At 46.0% G+C, this 24,016-nt stretch overlaps 1 protein-coding gene across 1 annotated transcript in view; it reads right to left on the bottom strand.

Moving 5' to 3' along the window:
* The window catches only part of NOCT (nocturnin), a 31,536-nt gene extending 11,082 nt beyond the window's left edge, over window positions 1–20,454 (bottom strand). Inside the window, exon 1 of the mRNA XM_033215298.1 lies at window positions 19,786–20,454. Within this exon, the coding sequence (XP_033071189.1) occupies window positions 19,786–19,975 (190 nt within the window). The 5' untranslated portion in view covers window positions 19,976–20,454. The remainder of the gene's footprint in view (window positions 1–19,785) is intronic.
* Window positions 20,455–24,016: the final 3,562 nt, after the last annotated feature.

Here is a 24,016-nt window from a genome sequence, read left to right as displayed (position 1 = left end):
GATCCAACAAGTTTTGATAACTTGGATGTGATTTGTGACAAAGAGCAGTCAAAAAGGAGCCTGAAGGCTGGGTGTGGTGGCTCATGCCTGTAATCAAAACACTGCCTTGGGAGGCCAAGGCAGGAGGATCGCTTAGGGTCAGGGGTTCGAGACCAGACTGGGCAACATTGGCAGCCCCCGTCTCTACAACAAAACAAAACAGAACAAAAACAAATTAACCAGGTGTAGTGGTGTGCATCGGTAGTCCCAGCTATTCAGGAGGCTGAACTGGGTTGCTTGAGCCCAGGAGATCGAGGCTGCAGTGAGCTATGATCATGCCACTGCACTCCAGCCTGGGTGACAGAGCGAGACCCTGTGTATCTCTTAAAAAAAAAAAAAAGTGTCCACAATTTCCAGCTGAGCGACCAGAAGGATAGAATTGCTAACTACAGTGGTTAGGAAGACTTGACAGGGTTTACAGAAAATAGGAGTTCAACAATTAGATGACTGGCATTCAGGAGAGAGTTACAAACTGGAAACAAACATGTAGAGATATTAATGTACAGAAAAGACTGAATTGAGTTAGAAAGGAGATCAAAGGATTGAGATCTGGGAAATCTGCAAAAGCAACATGAAATGACATGGCCAGAGAAGTAGGAGAACATGAGCTGGGCACAGTGGCTCACGCCTGTAATCCCAGCACTCTGGGAGGCTAAGGTGGGCAGATCACTTGAGCTGAGGAGTTTGAGACCAGCCTAGGCAACATGATGAACATGCTTTTTGTGTCTCTACAAAAAACACAAAAATAAGCTGGGTGTGGTGGCATGTGCCTGTAGTCCCAGCTTCTTGAGCGGCTGAGGAGGGAGGATCACTTGAGCCCAGGTGTTTGAAGCTGTAGTGAACTGTGAACACGCCACTGCACTCCAGCCTGGGTGACACAGCAAGACCCTGTCACAACAACAACACAGCAAACAAACCAGGACTAGGGAATTAATAACAAAGTAAATACTAGATAGACTTTATATATTATTTTTATACTTATGGCACAGTGCCAAGGCTTACTAAGAACTACCTAGGGACTATAATATAGTAAGTCTACGTATTTAAATTTGTAAACTAAAGATTACTGAAGATTGAGAGGCACCTTTCTCTTCTCCTCACTTTATTATGGTTTGAATGCATGTCCCCCAAAGGTCATGTATTAGAAACTTGATCCCCAAAGCAGCAGTGTTGGGAGCTGGGCAATGGGAGGTGTCTGGGTCATGAAGGCATGGCTCTCATCAATGGCTTAATAGCAATATGGTGGTGGGGGAGACACAGTGCTGTTGCAGGGGTGGGGGGTTTCTTATAAAAGGGCGAATTCAGCCCTCTCTTGCCCTTCTACCTTCAGCCATGGCATGACACAGCAACAAGGCCCTTACCAGATGCCAGCCCTTTGACTGAACTTCCCAGCCTCCTGAACTTTAACTATATTTTCAGTTCTCATCACAATCCTAGGAAGCAGATACTCTTATTATGCCAATTTCAAATGAGGGAATAGCCTGTAATCCTAGCACTTTGGGAGGCTGAGGTGGGTGGATCATTTAAATCCAGGAGTTTGAGAGTAGCCTGGGCAACATAGAGAGATCCTTTTCTAGACGTAATTAAAAAAAGAAAAAATTAGCTGGGCATGGTGGCATGTGCCTGTGGCTAGGGCAGAAGGATCACCTGAGCCCAGGAGGTGGAGGCTGCAGTGAACCATGATTGCACCACTGCACTCCAGCTCTCAAACAAACAAACAGACAAACAGACAAAAAACAAAATGAGAGAATAACTGAGTAAAAAGTCTCATTGTTTCTCACCTACTTTAAGAAACAACTTAACATTCCCCTTGTTTTTTTTGGAGACAGGGTCTCACTCCATTGCCCAGGCTGGAGCTGCAGCGCAGTGGTGCCATCATAGCTCTCTGCATCCTCTAACTTCTGGGCCCAGGCAATCCTCCCACCTCAGCCTAAGCAGCTGGAATTAGAGGTATATGCCACCAACCCCGGCTAACTGAAATTTTTTTTTTTTTTGTAGAGACAGGGCTATCACTTTGTTTCCAGGCTAGTCTTGAACTCTTGGCCTCAAGCAATCCTCTCAGCTCAGCCTCTCAAAGTGTTGGGATTACAGGCATTAGCTACCATACCCGGCCTAACATTCAACATTTTGGAGATGGAGTCTCACTCTGTCGCCCAGGCTGGAGTGCAATGGCGCAGTCTCAGCTCACTGCAACCTCTGCCCCTCACCTAGTTCAAGCGATTTTCCTGCCTCAGTCTCCTGAGTAGCTGGGATTACAGTGGCACGCCACCACACCTGGCTAATTTTTATATATTTAGTAGAGATGGGGTTTTACCATGTTGGCTAAGCTGGTCTTGAACTCCTGACCTCAAGTGATCCACCCACCTTGGCCTCCCAAAGTGCTGGGATTACAGGTGTGAGCCACCACACTTCCCCACATTCACTTTTTTTTGTTTTGGAGACGGAGTCTCGCTCTGTTGTCCTAGCTGGAATGCAGTGGCACGATCTTGGCTCACTGCAACCTCCGCCTCCCAGGTTCAAGCAATTCTCCAGCCTCAGCCTCCCAAGTAGCTGGGACTACAGGTGCACGCCATCACACTCAGCTAATTCACATTCACTTTTTAATTTTTGAGTATCAAGCATTAAAAAAAAAAAAAATTCCTTTCATACATAAATACATGTTGATTTCCAGGATTTCAAACCATCTACTTAAGTTTTATGCCTTAATAGGAGTTGCTATTCAGGACTTTAAAAAGATTTTCAAACATTCATAATAGCTCAATATTCAAAGCTTATTTCCTAAGGCTAGACAGCACAAATAATTCACCCACGTGGCAAGTAAGACACTGAAAAGGACCAAATCTTGACAAAACCTCTGCTGAACTCTCTTTGGCACTCAAATTGGCTTTGGGTCTAATTTTATGTGTTTGGAAATTTTGGATTTGATTCCACACATATTTGGCTTCTGCTCACAATTCACTTTTCACAGACACAGTAATTCTCCTTTCTTTTTTTATTAAAAAAGAAGTTTAAAAAATAGGGACGAGATCTCACTAAGTTGCCCAGGCTGGCTTCAAACTCCTGGCCTTCAGTGATCTTTCCACCTCAGCCTCCCAAGGTGTTGGGATTGGGCGTGAGCCACTGCAATGGGCCAGCCGTCATTCTCAATGCAACACACAAATTACAGAATTCATACAGTTAACAGGCACATCAAAATAGCTTTAACTCTTCTGCCTAGTGTTCATTTAGCAACATCACCCCATCCCCTGCCACCGACTAATTCTTTAAGCACATTTTTACATACATTTAGAACTGGATGTCTTAATTCCTTGTACCACTATGATTAAGACCTCACTGCTATTTTACTGTATAAGAATATAACTCTTCTTACCTTTATAAACAGCCTTTAAAGAACTGCCAGAGAATTCAGATTATTTAGATTTCTGAAATACAGTAGTAGTATGTAAACTCCCATTTGGTAATACCTTTACTTTCCTAAAAAACACAAGTGGGAGGCTGGGTGCGGTAGCTCACACCTGTAATTCCAGCACTTTGGGAGCCCAAGGTGGGTGGATCACCTGAAGTCAGGAGTTCGAGGTGAAACCCCATCTCTACTGAAAATACAAAAATTAGCCAGGCCTGATGGCAGGTGCCAGTACTCCTAGCTACTTGGGAGGCTGAGGCAGGAGAATCGCTTGAACCTGGAAGGTGGAGGTTGCAGCGAGCCAAGATCGCACCACTGCACTCCAGCCTGGGCGACAAGAGCGAGACTTCCTCTAAAAAAAAAAAAGAAAAAAAAACCCACAAGTGGGCTAATCACAAATATATTTGAATATATGTACACCCTTAATACTACCAATTACTACACACTTCTAAAGCAATCAGGCAGATCACAAGTCAAGTTCCTAACAGTGCTGACCATAAGGAAAACGGTTGGGCTGCAATTAAACACCTTCACATTAATAATTAGAATGCTGGATGACGACCCCAATAGTCGAGACCCAAAATGACTGGGCCCACCGTTCCAGGCACTCCTAACAGCACTCAGGAATCACTCAGGGCCGACTGCCCTCCACAGCTCCACACAGGGTTCCTTCCTCGGGCTGCCCAGCAACTGCCTGTTCTAGGCTTTGCCCAAACCATTCAGCATCTAATTACTTCTCTTACAGTTTACGTTTAGTATCTTGAAACGGTGGCCTGGCAAAAACGCTGATTAAAAACCAAGCAAAAGCCAAGATTATCTTGAGTACGCACCTGGGAAGCTATGGAAGTTGATCAACCTCCGCCCGAGGAAACCTTGAAGCACACACAACACAAAAACTGTAAGCCATCAACGGCACAGGAAGGCATCCCTGAAACAGCAATCCAATGCTGCCATCTACTGGCCATGCGTGTTGAACACAAAACTAAGCTAATTAGCAGCTGATTTTCATTAGCCTTCTTAGAGTAGGTTCCAGAATACCTGGCCATCTTCAATACAAACGAGAATTCACACAAGATAACCACCAACTTTAAAGCAGCCTGGATGTTGGATATACAATATATTTATTTAATATATACTGAAGGAATCAATAAAGATTCACAGCAACCAGGCCTAGCTCTATGGACCAACCAATGGCTCTCCTTTTCTTATACCTGGCCCATTTTTCCTACTTAGGGTACCCTTGGATATTTGAACTACAACCTCTGTCCTTTACTCATGAGACTTTAAGCCTCCCAAGGGCAGGGGCTGTTTCCCTTATTTACCATTTCCCCCAGGATCCAGTCCAGTGATTTAAACAATTAATAAAAGATGGCAAGTGACAGCAAAGTACCAAGAAATTCTGTCACACACTGATGGAGGACCACCTTTTATTGGTGGAGCATTTTATGGTATACCAAGCATTTTTTTTTTTGAGACGGAGTCTTGCTCTGTCTCCCGGGCTGGAGTGCAGTGGCCGGATCTTAGCTCACTGCAAGCTCTGCCTCCCGGGTTTACGCCATTCTTCTGCCTCAGCCTCCCGAGTAGCTGGGACTACAGGCGCCCACCACCTCGCCCGGCTAGATTTTTGTATTTTTTTTTTTGAGGCGGAGTCTCGCTCTGTCGCCGGGACTGGAGTGCAGTGGCCGGATCTCAGCTCACTGCAAGCTCCGTCTCCCAGGTTTACGCCATTCTCCTGCCTCAGCCTCCCGAGTAGCTGGGACTACAGGCGCCCGCCACCTCGCCCGGCTAGTTTTTGTATTTTTAGTAGAGACGGGGTTTCACCGTGTTAGCCAGGATGGTCTCGATCTCCTGACCTCGTGATCCGCCCGTCTCGGCCTCCCAAAGTGCTGGGATTACAGGCTTGAGCCACCGCGCCCGGCCGATTTTTGTATTTTTTAGTAGAGACGGGGTTTCACTGTGTTAGCCAGGATGGTCTCGATCTCCTGACCTCGTGATCCGCCCGTCTCGGCCTCCCAAAGTGCTGGGATTACAGGCTTGAGCCACCGCGCCCGGCCAACCAAGCATTTTTAATTGCTGTAACCAGTTACCTGCTCAGGAACTCATTGGTCATTATTTACACCACTTTATGGATAAGAACACTAAAGTTCAGAAGTGTAAATGAGGTCCTAAGTTACCATTAAACGTAACTCTAGGCCAGGCGTAGTGGCTCACGCCTGTAATCTCAGCACTGTGGAAGGGCAAGGCAGGTGGATCACCTGAGGTCAGGAGACCAGCCTGGCCAACATGGCCAACAACCCTGTCTCTACGAAAAATACAAAAAAAATTAGCTGGGCTTGGTGGCAGGTGCCTGTAATCCCAGCTACTCAGGAGGCTGAGGTTCATAAGAATCGCTTGAACCTGGGAGGCAGAGGTTGCAGTGAGCAAATATTGTGCCACTGCACTCCAGCCTGGGCGACACAAGCAAGATTGTCTCCAAAAAAAAAAAAGTATCTTTCTAAATTTTTGTGAAACTTTGGTGTGCACCCATCAGCAAGAAAAGCAAAACTCAAACAGTGTGACATGTCCCCTGAAGGTCCACCTGGCAAATGAATGCAGTTACCTTCAAATTTTACACGATATGGGCTTGTATGACATGAATTTCCAGATCCTAGAGACTGGATTTTAAGTGCCAATTTAGGCAGAAGGATCGCTTGAGCCCAAGAACTTGAGACCAGCCTGGGCAATGTAGTGAGTGAGACCCCATCGCTACTAAATTTAAAATAAAAATAAACTAAGTGCCAAGTTAAGAAGATATTACTGTGTGGTAGAAATCAAATATTTTAGTTAGTGACCGACCAGGCTCCAAGTCTGTTACTGAGTGTCACTGACTAAATGTGACAGGCCTGCCTCAAGTACTGAGCCTTACAGCTGAGCCTCAGCTCTCCCCAAGAAGTTCGGCCTGTGGTTCAGCAGAGGCAAGAAGTCTTAAAGCAAGGACTCAAGTTAGGCTGTCTGAATTCAAATCGTGGCTCCACTTGTTACTAATAGGATCCTGGATAACTTATTGACCTCTCTGCTTCTTCATTATCTTCTTCATATGGATAAGTGTAACCTACTTTATTTGGTTAGTGTGAGGATTAACCGAGTTAAACTAGAGGTACTTGGCACATCCTAAGTGATTAGCTAAATGTTAGCTATTCTGTTTCATTCTGGAAAACTCACTTTTTTCCTAGGCATAAAGAGAAGGCTATTACTCAGCTGGGCATGGTGGCTCATGCCTGTAATCCCAGCACTTTGGGAGGCCAAGGTGGGTGGATCACTTGAGGTCAGGAGTTTGAGACCAGCCTGACCAACACGGTGAGACCCCCGTCTCTATCAAAAATACAAAAATTAGCTGGGCATGGTGGTGGGTGCCTGTAATCTCAGCTACTCGGGAGGCTGAGACAGGAGAATTGCTTGAACCCGGGAGGAGGTTGCAGTGAGCCAAGATCGCACCACTGCACTCCAGCCTGGGTGACAAAGCAAAACTCTGTCTCAAAAAAAAAAAAAAAAAAGAGAAGGCTATTATTAACATTGGAGATAATGTGCCAGACTGCTTCCAACTCTTTTCATTATTCTGTCTCAAATCTGCTGAAGTGGGTATCATATTCACCACTTTCCAGGCATGGATCAGGTAACTGCACAGCTTTCTCTAGACTGCACAACTAGTAAGGGGGCTGGCCCTGGAGAAAGTTACCTGCACCTTGGACTGCTGCTCGTCAGCATCTCCAGCCATGCTGATACCGCGTCAGGGTAACTGCGATGCAGCTGTCCTGCCTGGCCCGGGACAGACACAGCAGCCCATTCTTCACACCAGGAAGACACAGAGGTCAAGTTCCACCTCCTCCATCTGTCGACGTCACAGTCATCACAGCACACATACTGGCACAGCACAGAGTGTACAAAGCAGTGTCACGATCCGCGTGGCATTACCAGAGATATCAAGTGAAGGTCAGAACTCTCAACCTAACGTGTCTAAAAATACAAGCACCTAGACTGAGTGTGACAATTCAAACAAGCTCTCTTTGCCAGGAGGCAGTCACAGACCAGACAAGAAAGCTGAAGCGTCATCCAGACAAGACTGAGCCATACCTTCAGCCATGACAGACTCATATGGAAAAGCTCTCTAAGGAGAAGGAAATCCCTCCATGATAAATGCTGAGTTTAACATGTTCGATTGGTGCTCAATTGTCTATTGGCTGACAAATCTTTTCCACAAGCTGGGCTTTTCTAGCACATTCCTCTGAAATACAAACGTGAAAAGGCAAAACCTAAAAATCTGGTGATCCCCCATCACTAACATTTCTGGGACACTTGGAAAAATGATGTGTTTTTACAGTTATGAGTGGAAATACGAAACTATGAGGAGCCTTCTGCTGACTGTACAGAGCCCTCTCTAGATCAGGATCTACCGACTGTGACCCATGAGCTAACTCTGGCAGCATCCTGTCTTTGTGCTGCCTGCAAGCTAGGAAAGGCTTTTGTACTTTTAAATGGTTGGGGGGGGGAAAAACCCCTTAAGAACAGTTAATATTTCGTGACATGTGAAAATGATATGAAATTCAAATTTTAGTATCATAAATAAAGTTTACATATTGTATTGTCTCTACAGCTGCTTTCACGCTATAACAGCAGAGCTTAGTAGCTGCGACAGATACATGGCCCAGACAGCCTAAAATATTTACTAGCTGGCTCTTTATGGAAAAAGTTTGCCAACCTCTGCTCTACATTATATTAAAATGAGCCTTTAGCCAGGCATGGTGGCATGCGCCTGTGGTCCCAGCTACTTGGGAGGCTGAGGCAGGAGGACTGCGTGAGCCCAGGAGGTTAAGCCTGCAGTGAGCTGTCTCTGCCCCACTGCACTCCAGTCTGGGTGACAGAGGAAGACTCTGTCTCATAAAAAAAAAAAAAAAAAGGTCAGGCATGGTGGCTCCCACCTGTGATTCCAACACTTTGGGAGGCTGAGGTGGGCAGATCACCTGAGGTCAGGAATTCAAGACCAGCCTGGCCAACAGGGCAAAAACCCCATCTCTACTAAAAATACAAAATTTAGTCGGGTGTGGTGGTGGGCACCTGTAATCTCAGATACTTGGGAGGCTGAGGCAGGAGAATAACTTGAACCCAGGAGGTGGAGTTTGCAGTGAGCCAAGATCGTGCCACTGCACTCTAACCTGGGTGACAAGAGTGAAACTCCGTCTCAAGAAAATAAATAAATAAAATAAAGAAGTATACAAATTTTTAAACAATGAGCCAAACATGGTGACACATGTCTATTGTCTCAGCTACTCGGGAGGCTGAGGCAGGAAGATCCCTTAAACCCAGGGGTTTGAGTTCAGCCTGGGCTACATAGAGAGACCCCATCCCTAAAAGAATTGGCCAGGCACGATGGCTCATGCCTGTAATCCCAGCACTTTGGGAGGCTCGGATGGGTGGATCACCAGAGGTCAGAAGTTCAGGACCTGCCTGACCAACATGGTGAAACCCCATCTCTACTAAAAATATAAAATTAGCTGGGCGTGGTAGCGCATGCCTGTAATCCCAGCTACTTAGGAGGCTAAGGCAGGAGAATCACTTGAACCTGGGAGGCGGAGGTTGCAATGAGCAGAGATTGTGCCACTGTACTCCAGCCTGGGGGACAGAGCAAGACTCCATCAAAAAAAAAAAAAATAATAAAATTGTATAGTCCATTTGGAAGGCAGCTATGCTCACCACTAGTCCATTTGTATACGTACCATAAAACCAATAAAAGATTTTTAGTCACTTAAAAAGGAGGGGAAACAATTTTCATATACAAATTCCCAGAGCACTGCTTGAATAATTAAGGCATATATATAAAAAAAAGAATATGTTGCATATCATTGGGCAGGTTGGTTCTAGGCCAAGAGAGCAAAGTAGAAAATACATTTACTTTCTCTCCTTCCTAAGATCTTGAAGAAATAAAGTACCTATACTTAATTTTTTATTTTATTTATTTATTTTTTTGAGACAGAGTCTCGCTCTGTTGCCCAGGCTGGAGTGCAATGGCACCATCTCGGCTCACTGAAACCTCTGCCTCCTGGGTTCAAGCAATTCTCCTCCCTCGGCCTCATGAGTAGCTGCTGGGATTACAAGCACCTGCCACCATGCCCGGCTAATTTTTGTATTTTTAGTAGAGACAGGGTTTCACCATGCTGGCCAGGCTGGTCTAGAACTCCCAACCTCAGGCGATCTGCCCACCTCAGCCTCCCAAAGTGCTGGGATTACAGGCGTGAGCCACTGTGCCCAGCCTATTTAAAATTTTTTAAAGAATGCATCAGTAACACTGGAAAACAAGAAGGGATGCATGACATCAATGGAGCAAAAACTTGGAGGAATTCCAAGAAGACAGAAACAAGTTTGACTTAACAGAGAAACCAGAGTGAAGGAAGGGGCAGTACAAGTTACCAAAGGTAAATGTGGTTTTCCCAAGAGCACCGTGAAGAAACTCCAAGCTGAATCAACAAATAGAAAGGGCAGGAGAGGCTGAGGGGGTAACCGTTAGGGCAATTCAAGAATGAAAGTGAACAGTGGCACTAGTTACACGCATCCCCTCTCTCACAGACAAAGCTGGGAAGGGTGGCTTTCGCATTCTCCACATGGAGAACCAAAAATACTCCAAAGAAAATGAGTGATAGCTTTAGAATGGCTTGCAAGGGTGAATGGACCTGAAAGAGAAGCAGACCAGATCAGGAGCTAACTCTGAACCTCTAGGATAGTGCTAAAAAGTGGGGGAGAGGTTGGACTGAAGAACACAGAAGGAAACCCTCCTTTCTTTGGCAAAGGCAGTAGTTGCCAGCCTGCTCCCTCTCATGCATTCAACAAGGAAGCCTGGCTGCCCACTCTCCAGATGACCTTTCCATGCAGAACATGCGAACTGGCTGGGCACGGTGGCTCACACCTGTAATCCCAGTATTTTGGGATGCTGAGATGGGTGGATAACTTGAGCTCAGCACTTGAGACCAGCCTGGCCAACACGGGGAAAACCTGTCTTTACTAAAAATACAGTAACTGTTGTATTATTGGGCCAGGTATGGTGGTGCATGCCTGTGGTGCCAGCTACTTGGGAGGCTGAGGTGGGAGGAGTGCTTGAACCGGGCTGGTGGAGGCTGCAGTGAGCTGAGATCACGGCACAGCACTCCAGCCTGAGTGACAAAGAAAGACCCCATCTCAAAAACAAACAAACAAACAAACAAAACAACATGCAAACTCCCCTCCTCTCCAGGAAAGAGGCCTAAAGGAGAAACAGGCACACACATCTTGATATATTTAAAGTACAAGAGACATTATAGACACAAAACAGGCTTCTATGAAAAAAAGGAGCAATTAAACAACTAGAAATGTCTAGGACTTTAAAATGACTGCAGAACAAAAATTTTCAGGAAATCTCATGAAACAGAGAAGAGATAAAAACACTAAAATATGAATGGAGGCCTGGCTTGGTGCCTCATGCTTGTAATCCAGTACATTGGGAGGCAGAGGCAGATGGACTGCTTGAGCCCAGGAGTTTGAGACCAGTCTGAGCCGAGACCCCTGTCTCTACAAAAACATAAAAGTAGGTAGACGTGGTGCAGCACACCTACAGTCCCAGCTACTCCAGAGGCTGAGGTGGGAGGATCACTTGAACCCAGGAGTTAGAGGTTACAGTGAGCTATGATCACACCAGTGCACTCCAGCCTGGGTGACAAAGTGGAGACTGTCTCTAAAATAATTAAAAAAAAAAAAAAAAAAAGGATGAATAGACAAGGAAAATACATCCATATGGCCAGCAATCTAACAGGAGTTCAAGAACATGAGAACAAAAGACAATACAGTGGACAAAATAACCCGAGAAATGATACTAACTTTTCATGTGCTAAGGCATGCCTTTAGATTGCATGGGCGCATCAGATGCTGAGCCATTTATCCTGATGGAACTTTTGAATACCAAAGATAAGGAAATCTTGTAAGCCTCTACAGATAATCAGTACTCACAATGGGTTTTTTTTTTTTTTTGAGACGGAGTCTTGCTCTGTCGCCCGGGCTGGAGTGCAGTGGCCGGATCTTAGCTCACTACAAGCTCCGCCTCCCGGGTTTACGCCATTCTCCTGCCTCAGCCTCCCGAGTAGCTGGGACTACAGGCGCCCGCCACCACGCCAGGCTAGTTTTTTGTATTTTTTTTAGTAGAGACGGGGTTTCACCGTGTTAGCCGGGATGGTCTCAATCTCCTGACCTCGCGATCCGCCCGTCTTGGCCTCCCAAAGTGCTGGGATTACAGGCTTGAGCCACCGCGCCCGGCCCACAATGGTTTTTAAAAGTTCAGAGGCAAGGCCGAGCGTGGTTGCTCACGCCTGTAATCCCAGCACTTTGGAAGGCCGAGGTAGGCAGATCACCTGAGGTCAGGAGTTCGAGACCAGCCTGACCAACATGGCAAAACCTTAAGTCTCTACTAAAAATACAAAAAATTAGCTGGGCGTGGTGGTGGGTGCCTGTAGTCCCCAGCTACTCAGGAGGCTGAGGCAGGAGAACAGCTTGAACCCAGGAGAGGGAGGTTGCAGTGAACAGAGGTTGCGCCATTGCACTCCAGCTTGGGCAACACAGCAAGACTCCATCTCAAAAAATAAAATAATATTAAATTAAAATTTAAAAATCAGATTAAATACACTGTCATAAAACTATTTACAAACATAATTTCAGAACCACCTGAAAGAGAAACTAATTCTAGAAATAAGTCTCAATGAATCTATTTGACCTACAAGATTTGAAAGATAAACATTTTCCTTCAGCAGACCTTCAATGATAGTTAGCATCCATAAAAGCAAAACACACAAGAGGAAATAGAAAAGTATTCTACCCCAGGTATTATTAGAATCTGCAGTGTAACTTACTTTGCACCCTGTACTAGACAAGATATTTGGAGTTACAAGCATATTTGCAGACCGGCAAACTGAGCTGTTTAGGTACTGGAACCTCAAGAGTTGGAGGAAAGCTAGAAAAGGGAAAGGAAGACAGCTAGAGAGGATGCAACAAGACAAAGGAACTTCCCAGATATCCTTCCAGAACAATTCTTATTGTCACTTTGGATGCATCAGAACTTTTTTTTTTTTTTTTTTTGAGATGGAGTCTTGCAGTTGCCCAGGCTGGAGTGTAGTGGTGCAATCTCAGCTCGCTGCAACCTCCACCTCCCGGGTTCAAGCAATTCTCCTGCCTCAGCCTCCCGAGTAGCTGGGATTACAGGCACACACCACTAACATCTGGCTAATTTTTACATTTTTAGTAAAGGTGGGGTTTTGCCATGTTGCCCAGGCTGGTCTCGAACTCCTAACCTCAAGTGATCCCCCCTCTCCTTGGCCTCCCAAAGTGCTGACGTGAGCCACCGTACCTTCTAAGAGCATCATGGCCAGCATCATAACTTCTAAGCACTTATTTTCATGGACTTGCCAAGAGCTCAAGAGCAGCCTGGGCAACACAGTGAGACCCCGTCTCTACAATAAATAAAATAAAAATTTTCCTTTCTGCACAACTCTCCACAATCCAACAGTGGTCTCTAACTTTTGAAGACAGGAGAATCACATCATTGCATTGAGAAACTCAGAACAGGCTTCTAAGCATTTAGTAAAACGAGCCTCCTCAGGTGTCCGCCTGTGTTTTCAGTGTATGGCTGGTGTCTACCTGGGGCCTATGTCAGAATCAGCAGATGCTCAGGCCCCACTTGGAGATATTAAAATCCAGAAGATCTGAATGGGGCCCATGCATTTTTTGTATATACTGGAAGGAGAAAAAAATGGTTATAGGGACATTCAAATTGGATGGTACCAATTTTGTTTAGCCTTCTTTCCCCTGGGCACTGTTGCCCAAATCGCTGACACGGAGTTCTTGCTAAGTATTAATATATGATTCAAGTGTTGCTTTGAGGCCACATAGAGCCAGAGGACAGCTAAGGTTTTCACTTGAGGTCTCACTCCCTCCGTGGGAAGGCTGATTTTCTCCCATTCTAAGAATAACGATAAATAAAAAGTATCTTAGCTGCTTTCCACGAAAGTCCAAACAGGTTTACTATGAGGCTAAACACGCCTGCACACTGTCCTTCAAATTTCTAAGTATTTACTGAAGTATAACCACCACTTAAGTGACTATCAAAAGCCCTATAAACTCTGATTAGTCACCAGTGACTCCTGACAGCAAATACAGATGCTGTATCTCCCTTCCTAACTCCAAGAAGCCAGAACACAATTGCCTCACTTTTAGTAAACATCAGAGAAACCTCCTTGATTATTTATCCCACTCTGTAAGTTATACGACTACATAGATACACTCCCATTATAATGTCAGTCTCAAGTTTCCTCTCACTGAACTTTTCATTAATATGCAAATTTCTTCCCTTTTCTTTCTTTTTTTTTTTTTTTTGAGATGGAGTTTCACGCTTGTCGCCCAAGCTGGAGTGCAGCGGCGCGATCTTGGCTCACCACAACCTCCACTGGGTTCAAGCAATTCTCCTGTCTCAGCCTCCTGAGGAGCTGGGATTACAGGCATGTGCCACCACGCTCGGCTTATTTTGTATTTTTAGTAGAGATAGGGTTTCTCCATGTTGGTCAGGCTGGTCTCTAACTCCCGACCTCAGGTGATCCACCTGCCTTGGCCTCCCAGAGTGCTGGGATTACGGGCGTGAGCCACTGTGCCCCGCCCTGGAATTTCTTCCCTTTCTTAAAAGCTGCTTTTGGCAGGGCGTGATGGCTCATGCCTATAATCCCAGTACTTTTGGGAGGCTGAGGTGGGAGGATTGCTTGAGCCCAGGATTGAGACCAGCTGGAGCAACATGGCAAAACTGTGTCGACAAAATATACAAATTTGTTTTAAAGCCGCTTTTGTTGGGGTCAATGTTCTTGCTCAGGCATCTCTTGAATTGCCTTAGGCCCCAAGCTCAAAGATTGTTTTTTTTAGAGACAGAGTATTGCTCCTACTCTATCACCCAGGCTGGAGTGCAATGGTGCAATCTCGGCTCACTGACACCTCCGCCTCCCGGGTTCAAGTGATTATCCTGCCTCAGCTTCCCAAGCAGCTGGGACGTACAGGTGTGCACCACCACACTTGGCTATTTTTTTTTTTTTTTAATTTTAGTAGAGACAGGGTTTCAACCATGTTGCCCAGGCTGGTCTTGAACGCCTGAGTTCAAGTGATCCATGCCTCGGCCTCCCAAAGTGCTGGGATTACAGGCATGAACCACTGTGCCCGGCCAAAGGTCTTCAGGCTCTTCCCGAATCCTCTCCAGAGCTTCTTAAGCTTTCCAGGAATAAGTACCTTTGGGGAAAGGAGGGGCAGAGCTCATTAATACTCCCTAATCTTTTTGGAAGAATCCCTTGGGGCACTTGTTAAATATGCACTCCACCAGACTTCTCCACAGGAAACTGATTCAAGATGGGTGAAAGACCAGAAATCTGCATTTTAACAAGTGTCCCAAAGGATTCTGATTATACCTCTTTTCCTAAGATGCTTGCTACAGCTCCTGCATGCTCCACCTTCTTCCAGGCAGTGTGTAGTCTTCTCTGCCTAGCCCCCTCACCCTGTCCCCTTCCAAAGCACCCTCCTTTTTCACCTATTCAAAGCAAAGCGTTTCTTGACAAATTCAGCCATACCGATTTCTCTTCCAACTCCCGCTGCAATTAGTCATGTCGCATTTTACATGTACTGTTCAATAAAGCTTGTGGATAAATTGCTATCAATTCATCTTATTTGTTCTAGGTAAGGTCTAGTGTTGAGACAGCAAGCAAGGTTAAATGATTTGCAAATGTTAAGTGTGTGGAATGTGAATCTGCAGCCATGGTTATTAATCCCAAAGAACACCAGTTCACCATATTTAAACTGTTGCCACTGAATCCTAACAGAAAATTCATACATTAGTTTTCCCACAAGGAAAGCAATTTATTCCATAGCAGCTTGATAATTACAAGCTTTCTGATTTCTTCTCTCATCAGCAGTTTACTCACATAGTTAAAGGACATATTAAATAAAGCTGCCTTCTCAAATGAGTTGGTGGCATTTGCCTTTAAAATTGTACCATGAAAAAAGCAAATGTTCTAATGGTAGAGAACAGTTCAGCCAACTCTTCATTCTCTGAGGAGGGATGTGGAGGATAGCATTTATAAACCCACGGATGACTTCCAACTGCGTTTGTTTCATCCAGTACAGTAACTGTGGCAACTGCTACTTCTTATGGGGGCTGCTATCCTTGCGAAAAGAAAGCCAAATACCGAGATCATCCCCAAGGTCACCTTTTAATTCTAAAAACCTGGAATCTCAACTCCAAAGGGACTGTACTTATCTTCCCAATAACCACCAGTTGCCAAGGGGCATTAAGTTATGCAGGGACTAGCAAATGTGGTCAGGTGTTGGGACTCACCACTCCCCATCAAAAGGCTCAGGACTGGAGAGGAGTTTTTGGCCCCTTAAATGTCTCTCTCACATATGGGTGCCAGATGTCCAAATTTGAGGGCATAGAATAACAATCTGGAGTTATTCTTTTTGTCATTTCATTTGGTTATGTGGAATCCAGGGCCCATCATGAATGACTCAGACTTATTAGGTCTATAGTAGGATCTAAGAATCTGCGTTTTAAAAATGCACTTAATAGGCTGGGCGCAGTGGCTCATGCCTGTCATCCCAGCACTTTGGGAGGCAAAGGCAGGTGGATCACCAGAGCTGATGAGACGAGCCTAGGCAACATGTTGAAATCCCGTTCCTACTAAAAATACAAAAATTAGCCCCGCACAGTGGTGTGCCTGTAGTCACAGCTACTCCGGAGGCTGAGATAGGAGAATTGCTTGAGCCTGGGTGGTGGAGTTTGCAGTGAGCAGAGGTGGTGCCACTACACTCCAGCCTGGGCAACAGTGCGAGACCTTGTCTCAAAAAAAATTAAAATTAAAATTAAAAAGCACTTAGTGCTGGCTCTGAGGCTCTTTGGAAAACAATGTCCATTTTGCAAAGTGCCTCTTCTCTCACCCTTCCTCATCCGTGTCTCATGCCTTTCTGCATTTATGCCTGCTTTTTCCAAACAAAATGCTTTATAGTAATCTCTTCCAATACTAACCATGCTTCAAGAGCCAGCTGAAATGCCATCCACTTCTAGAAGCCTAAAAGGGACTTCCTGCTTTCCTGCACCCTTGTGCCATTTCCAAGTCCAGAGAATAAAAGGTGTTTCATTTCATTAAACAGCCATTTCTTTGTGCAAATCTCATCTCTTACTGGGCAGTAAACTCCTTAGGGACTGACTAAAAAGCTCATGTTCTTTTTAGCTCCTATAATAAAGCACCTACATTGTGTGAGACATTCTGTAAAGATCTGGAATGAACTAACAAGCAATGAATGAATCAATGCTGCACATGTTTCTTCCAACAAGCCGAAGCTAAAACTGCATGAAACAGGAAAAATGTCTAGACTTTATAGTAACTGCCTACAAAAGTTTAAGTACCATAAAGTCCTTCAATTTCTTTATCTGTAAAACTAGCAGGTTTCAGGAGATTTCTTTTTTTTTTTTTTTTTTTTTTTTGAGACGGAGTCTTGCTCTGCCGCCCAGGCTGGAGTGCAGTGGCCGGCTCTCAGCTCACTGCAAGCTCCGCCTCCCGGGTTCACGCCATTCTCCTGTCTCAGCCTCCCGAGTAGCTGGGACTACAGGCGCCCGCCTCGTTTTTTGTATTTTTTAGTAGAGACGGGGTTTCACCGTATTAGCCAGGAGGGTCTCGATCTCCTGACCTCGTGATCCGCCCGTCTCGGCCTCCAAAGTGCTGGGATTACAGGCTTGAGCCACCGCGCCCGGCCTCAGGAGATTTCTTAAAAGAAATTCAGGCCGGGCGCGGTGGCTCAAGCCTGTATCCCAGCACTTTGGGAGGCCGAGGCGGGCGGATCACGAGGTCAGGAGATCGAGACCCTCCTGGCTAACACGGTGAAACCCCGTCTCTACTAAAATACCAAAAACTAGCCGGCGCGGTGGCGGGCGCCTGTAGTCCCAGCTACTCGGAGGCTGAGGCGGGAGAATGGCGGGAACCCGGAGGCGGAGCTTGCAGTGAGCCGAGATCGCGCCACTGCACTCCAGCCTGGGGGACACAGCGAGACTCCATCTCAAAAAAAAAAAAAAAAAAAAAAAGAAATTCATTAAACACTTTCTTGGTCAAAAGCCCAACATTCCAATCTGACCTGATATTTATTACTCAGATAACAGTAATTGCTCAGATAACACAGCCATCTCCATCTGTTTTACACAAGCTAACTGTATTCCCACGAGGAGGTACCTACTAACCCTGCCTCTGAGACTGAGGGAATTTAAGATAAAAGCTGGTACAAAAGACATCATCTCATTTTCTTTTACTTTTCCTACCTCAAACCTAACAATGTGGTTCTTAAAATTTCCAGCAAGAAAAAAGTTATCAGGTGGTATACCCATTCTGGCAGTTATTTCACAATGTGCCACATTCCTATGAAACTGGGGGGTGGGGGTGGAGAATCTAACTGTCAAGTTCATTCTAAGGAATAATATAGTTCAGAGTCTCCAGCAACCTAATTTTACAACTAAGTTGGGCGTGGTTGGCTTCCACCTGCAAACCTCGACTACTCCAGAGTCTGAGGATATCCTGAGGCCAGGAGTTTGATACTAGTTTGGGAAATACCTAAACATCCGCCAGCAATGCAAATAGAGTTTAAAGTACTGGCTTCAATCACATTCCAGATAATCTTTTTAAATATATATATATATATGCATTTTTAAATTTTTATTAATTTTATTTTGAGACGGAGTTTCACTCTTGTCGCCAAGGCTGGAGTGCAATGGTGCGATCTCGGCTCACTGCAACCTCCGCCTCCCGGGTTTAAGCGATTCTCCTGCCTCAGCCTCGCAGGTAGCTGGGATATTACAGGCGAGTGCCACCACGCCTACGCCCCTTGGCCAGGATGGTCACGAACTCCTGACCTCAGGTGATCCAGCCGCCTCGGCCTCCCACGGTGCTGGATCACAGGCGTAAGCCACCGCGCGCGGCCTATTTTTAAAATTTTATAGGCCAGGCGCGGTGGCTCACGCTTGTAATCCCAGCACTTTGGAAGGCGGAAGAGGGCGGATCACCTGGGTTCGGGAGTTCGAGGCCAGCCTGACCAACATGGAGAAACCCCCACCTCTACTAAAAATAGAAAAATTAGCCGGGCGTGGTGGCGCATGCCTGTAATCCCAGTTACTCGGGAGGCTGAGGCACTTCACTCCAGCCTGGGCAACAAGAGCAAAATTCCCTCTCAAAAAAAAAAAAAAAAGCTATGTATTGCCTAGTTTTGAAAGAAAAAATTTATCAATGTTAAAAGTATAATTAATTTGTATGTAATTTGTGGCCACGGTAATGTGTGCCCAGGCAGAAACAGAGGTGGCTAAAAAGGAAAACTCAGGGTAGTTACTATGATGTATAAAAACAGCTGTTGGTGAAACTAAGGCCTCATTTTTACAAGATCTTAGGTACACAGGACACAAAATTATGTTAAGTATCAAGAGTTGAAGGCTCCAAAAAAGAAAAAAAAATCCAAAGAAACGTAAAATGGCCGGGTGCGATGGCTTGTGCCTGTAATCCCAGCACTTTGGGAGGCTGAGGTGAGTGGATCACGAGGTCAGGAGTTCAAGATCAGCCTGGCCAAAATGGTGAAACCCCGTCGCTACTAAATATACAAAAATTAGCTAGGCGTGGTGGCGGGCGCCTGTAATCCCAGCTACTCGGGAGGCTGAGGCAGGAGAATAGCTTGAACCCGGCAGGCGGAGGTTGCGGTGAGCCGGTATCGTGCCACTGCACTCCAGCCTGGGTGACAGAGTGAGGCTCTGTCTCAAAAAAAAAAAAAAAAGAAAAAGAAAAAGAAACGTTAAATGAATCAATGTGTTACCACGACTTAAAAAACTTAATATCTAGACCATGAAAGCCATATGAACAAATAAGTATCATTTAGATTTTTTTCCATAAAAATTTCCGTTAATTTCCGTGCAATAAAAAGTGTAACCAAAATAGTAACTCGTGGCCTCGGAAGGGGGAAATTTAACGTAGGTCAAGAGCAAGAAATTCTGAAAGCACGGCCTCCAAGGGTCAAGCGAGAACCTGAATACAGTCTCCCATTTCTTACCAGCTTTGATGCAAGCCCCAGGCAAGTCAGGGGACAGGAAAAGAGGAAAAGGGAACAGAGAAGGTTGCTCCGGGAAGGTTTCAGGCCAGACCCCACGAACCGCAGCCCCGGGCTTCCCATTCATTCCGCGCTGTCTCCAGGTGGCGGCCGAGCGTTGGCGGCCGTGGCGTTCTCCGCCCAGAACTGGGTGCACTCACCTGTTCGGGAACACGACCTCGCGGCGCCCGAGGCCGCTGAGACCGCCGCCAGCAGCCTAGGGGATGCGGGCCTGGGAGCAGGCGCCGGCGGGGACAACGGGCGGCGCAGCCCTGGGGCGGGCAGGCGGCGCAGGCCGGGCGCGTCCCTCTGCAGCAGGGCCGAGCAGAGCCGCCGCGGACTATGAAACATGCCGGGCGCCGCCGCCACCAACGCGGAGCCCGGCTGGGGCCGAGGGCAGCGAGTCGAGCCGACTGTCCGGGCAGTCTGGGCGGATGCTCCCAGGCTCCTTCTCGTGCGGCGCAGGTCCAGGGGAAATCCCGGGGAGCAGAGCCCGAGAGCGAGGCGCCAGAGCGCTGCGTCGGCACCGTCTGCTGTGAGACCTGGCGAGAGCTCCAGGGCGCTCCGCTAGCGCTGCGCGCTGACAAAGCGGGCGCTACCAAGTGGGAGCTGGAGGGGGATCCGCAGGACCTGACCACTGCGCGGCCACGCCGGGCTCCCTCGACCCGGCGTAATCCTGTTTTAAAAGGAAGCAGAGCTTAGGCTGATTTATAGGATAGAATCCGTAGGCGGTCTAAAATAAGAGGTATCCATTGAAGCAGTTCTGAAGCAAAAAGCGTCCCCTTCCGCTGGCCAGCATGGAAACACCCACAGGCTGGGAATCCCGAGACAGTTCCAGGGCTGTGGCTCAGGGGACACGTGTCTGTCAGAGTTGCAGACGGCGTCCGTGTGTGCATGCGCGGGTCTGTGTGGATACAGCAAAAGTCGTCCACCTCCGACCCCCTCGGCAGGATGTGTTGCGTTAAACGATATTAAGCACAATAAAGCACCGACTGTGTGCGAGGCGATGGTGATTAAAACAGCGTCCCTTTCCCCAGAGGTGTTATACTTAGGCAAAGGGAGCAGAAGGTGGCAAGGGAAATCAGACCAGAAAGCTCTACAAGGTAGACTGAGATTAATGCCACAAGATGCCAAAGATTGGCGATAGAGATGACAACAGGCCCGGGATCTCTAGAAGGTACATTAGAAGGATTGGCATTTGAGTTGGCCTATGACGTGAAGGTCTAGAATTTACCCACGTGAAACTTTGGTGGGGGCGGTGGTGAGTTATAAATGAAAAAAGTAAATAAGGGTGTATTTGGGGAAACAACTCTTAGTCATTCATGTAAGATGGAAGCTAAGGAGTAAGAGGACAGATGCGTGGATAGGTTGTAGTGTAGGAGGGGGATTATAGTAGGCTTAACTCGGTAGACAGCTTCGAGCCGTTGACGTTTTGTAAGCTGGGCAAGGATATGGTCAGGGCTGTGCTTTAATTGGAAATCACATGTCTCTGGTTCATGAAAAGGCAGAAAGGAAATCAGCTGAGATAACAGATACTGTAGACCTGCATCAGGTTACTGTTACTGGAAAAGAAAGGATGGAAGAAACATCTCAGATAGGCTGGGCAGGAAATGATGACTAATCAGGAATAAAAATGGGATGAGGGGGAGGGAAAACCCGACTGGATTCTTCTCTGAATGATTCATGAGTTAGAAATGTATTCTATTGGTTTTCCCATGATTTTGCTGATTCCCCTGTGTTGTGGAATTGCAAACTTTTCATCACAGGAATATTCTAAATATTTTTCAGACCTAGAGGTGTCTAACACCTAGAGGGTGTGGACAGATCAACTGGCACAAGTTGATTACAACTTCTGGCAGACAAGCTCCTTGGAAGTCATTAAAGCCTCAATTTCAGTTTCCTTATCTATAAAACATAGAATCATACCTTAGTCATTAGGTGAAGCAAAAGGTGATAATAAGCTACTCTGGGCACACTGCCTACGGGGTAGCCCTGCTCCACAAAGAGTAGTACTTGTAAAAAGAATTTTTTTTTTTTTTTTTTGAGACGGAGTCTTGCTCTGTCACCCGGGCTGGAGTGCAGTGGCCGGATCTCAGCTCACTGCAAGCTCCGCCTCCCGGGTTTACGCCATTCTCCTGCCTCAGCCTCCCAAGTAGCTGGGACTACAGGCGCCCGCCACCTCACCCGGCTAGTTTTTTGTATTTTTAGTAGAGACGGGGTTTCACCGTGTTAGCCAGGATGGTCTCGATATCCTGACCTCGTGATCCGCCCGTCTCAGCCTCCCAAAGTGCTGGGATTACAGGCTTGAGCCACCGCGCCCGGCTAAGAAAATTTTTTTTAAAGGTGATAATAAAATTAGCCTATGAAAAGTGTTTTGCAAATATAGCAAAATGTTGATTTTGAATCTAGGTAGTGGGTATATATGGGTATAGGGACTATGGGAAAAATGTTCCCTTTGCCCTCTGAAGTTCGCTGAAAAATCATCTCACAAAAGGCAGATGAATGGGAGAGAAGGCATATGCATTTATTAACGTGTGCACAGGGAGAAACACATGCCCCACGGGGTTCAGAAGCTTGTCTACCATCCTGCAAACAGACTCGGGGAGAGAGGAGCAGAGGCATTGTGTTAAGGGGATGACTAGGGAAAGTGAATGAATCAGGGCACAGGGATGAACTTGCACATTATCTTGTGAAAGGGTCTTTTCGGGTGGTTGCATTTTTGGCCTTACAGAGAGGGGAAGAAAAGACAATTGTTCCTTTTGGTGGGTCTGGATCGTAGCCAGATAAAGGAACTTCAACTTCATCCTGTGCTTTGGGAGAGATGCTGCAGGGCAGTGAGGTCAGAGAGACCTTGAGCCTTCCATTCAACATGTCAAAGCCCCACATTTTGGGGTATCAGTTTCTGAGTCCCGACACGAGTGTTCACTTACAATTATTTTTCCTCCATATATTTGGAGATTTTCATAATAAAATGTTGGGGAAAAGTGCTTTGAAAAATGGAAGATACTGTTCAAATATAAACTGTCACTATTTAAAGAGATTCAAAGAGCATGCTATCCTGAAAGTGCATCATAGTTTTTATTTTTATTTGTTTATTTATTTGAGACGGAGTCTCTCTCTGTTGCCCAGGCTGGAGTGCAGTGGCGTGATCACGGCTCACTGCAACTTCCGCCTCCCGGGTTCCAGCCATTCTCCTCCCTCAGCCTCCCAAGTAGCTCTGGCTACAGGCGCATGCCACCATGCCCGGCTAATTTTTGTATTTATTAGTAGAGACAGGGTTTCATCATATTGGCCAGGCTGGTCTCAAACTCCTGACCTCAGGTGATCCCCTTGCCTCGGTCTCCCAATGTGCTGGGATTACAGGCATAAGCCACCATGCTCGGCCTGAATAATGTTTTTTATAATATATTAAACACTAAGCAATCAGAAAGATAGAAATTAAAACTTATTCCATTGAAAATGTATTCAGTTAACATTTGTTGAATATACATTATGTGCCAGGCTCTATATTAGAGCATATAAAAATAAACTGAACAAAATCTATTGACAGTTTAGGGGGTAAGACATTGTATAAACAAAAATACTTGTAATTATCTACTAATAAATACAGAATCACTATATGGACAAAGTATTGTGGGAACAGAGAAGAGGAAATGTTACTGGAAAGGGTCACAATCCAGACCCCAGAAGAGGGTTCTTGGATCTTGCACAAGAAAGAATTGAGGACGAGCCCATAAAGTGAAACCAAGTTTATTAGAGAAGTAAATAAATAAAAGGATGGTTACTCCATAGGCAGAGCAGCACTGAGGGCTGCTGGTGGCTTTTTCTTTTTCTTTTTCTTTCTTTTTTTTTTTTTTAATTGAAATGAAGTCTCACTGTTGCCCAGGCTGGAGTGCAATGGCACGATCTCGGCTCACTGCAACCTCCACCTCCTGGGTTCAAGCGATTCTCCTCCCTCTGCCCACGGAGTAGCTGGGATTACAGACGCGTGGCACCGTACCCAGTTAATTTTTTAATTTTTATTTTTAGTAGAGATGGTGTGTCGCCATATAGGCCAGGCTGGTCTCAAACTCATGATCTCAAGTGATCCATCTGCCTCCCAAAGTGCTGGGATTGCAGGCGTGAGCCACTGCGCCCAGCCTTGTTGGCTATTTTTATGGCTATTTCTTGATTACATGCTAACTATGGAGAGGGTTATTCGAAAATTTTCCAGGAAAGGGGCAAGGATTTCCCAGGACTGAAGATTTCTCCACCTTTTAGACTACATAGGATAACTCCTGGATGTTGCTGTGACATTTGTAAACTGTCATGGCACTGGTGGGAGTGTCTTTTATCATGCTAATGCATTATAATTAGTGTACATAAACAGTGAGAACAACTAGAGGTCACCTT

This window comes from Trachypithecus francoisi, unplaced genomic scaffold (genome assembly GCF_009764315.1).
Source record: "Trachypithecus francoisi isolate TF-2019V2 unplaced genomic scaffold, Tfra_2.0 Lachesis_group1, whole genome shotgun sequence".
In the NCBI taxonomy this organism is placed as follows: Eukaryota; Metazoa; Chordata; class Mammalia; order Primates; family Cercopithecidae; genus Trachypithecus; species Trachypithecus francoisi.
Note: the sequence above shows the minus strand (reverse complement) of the source record. Positions and strands in the feature narration are given on the sequence as shown.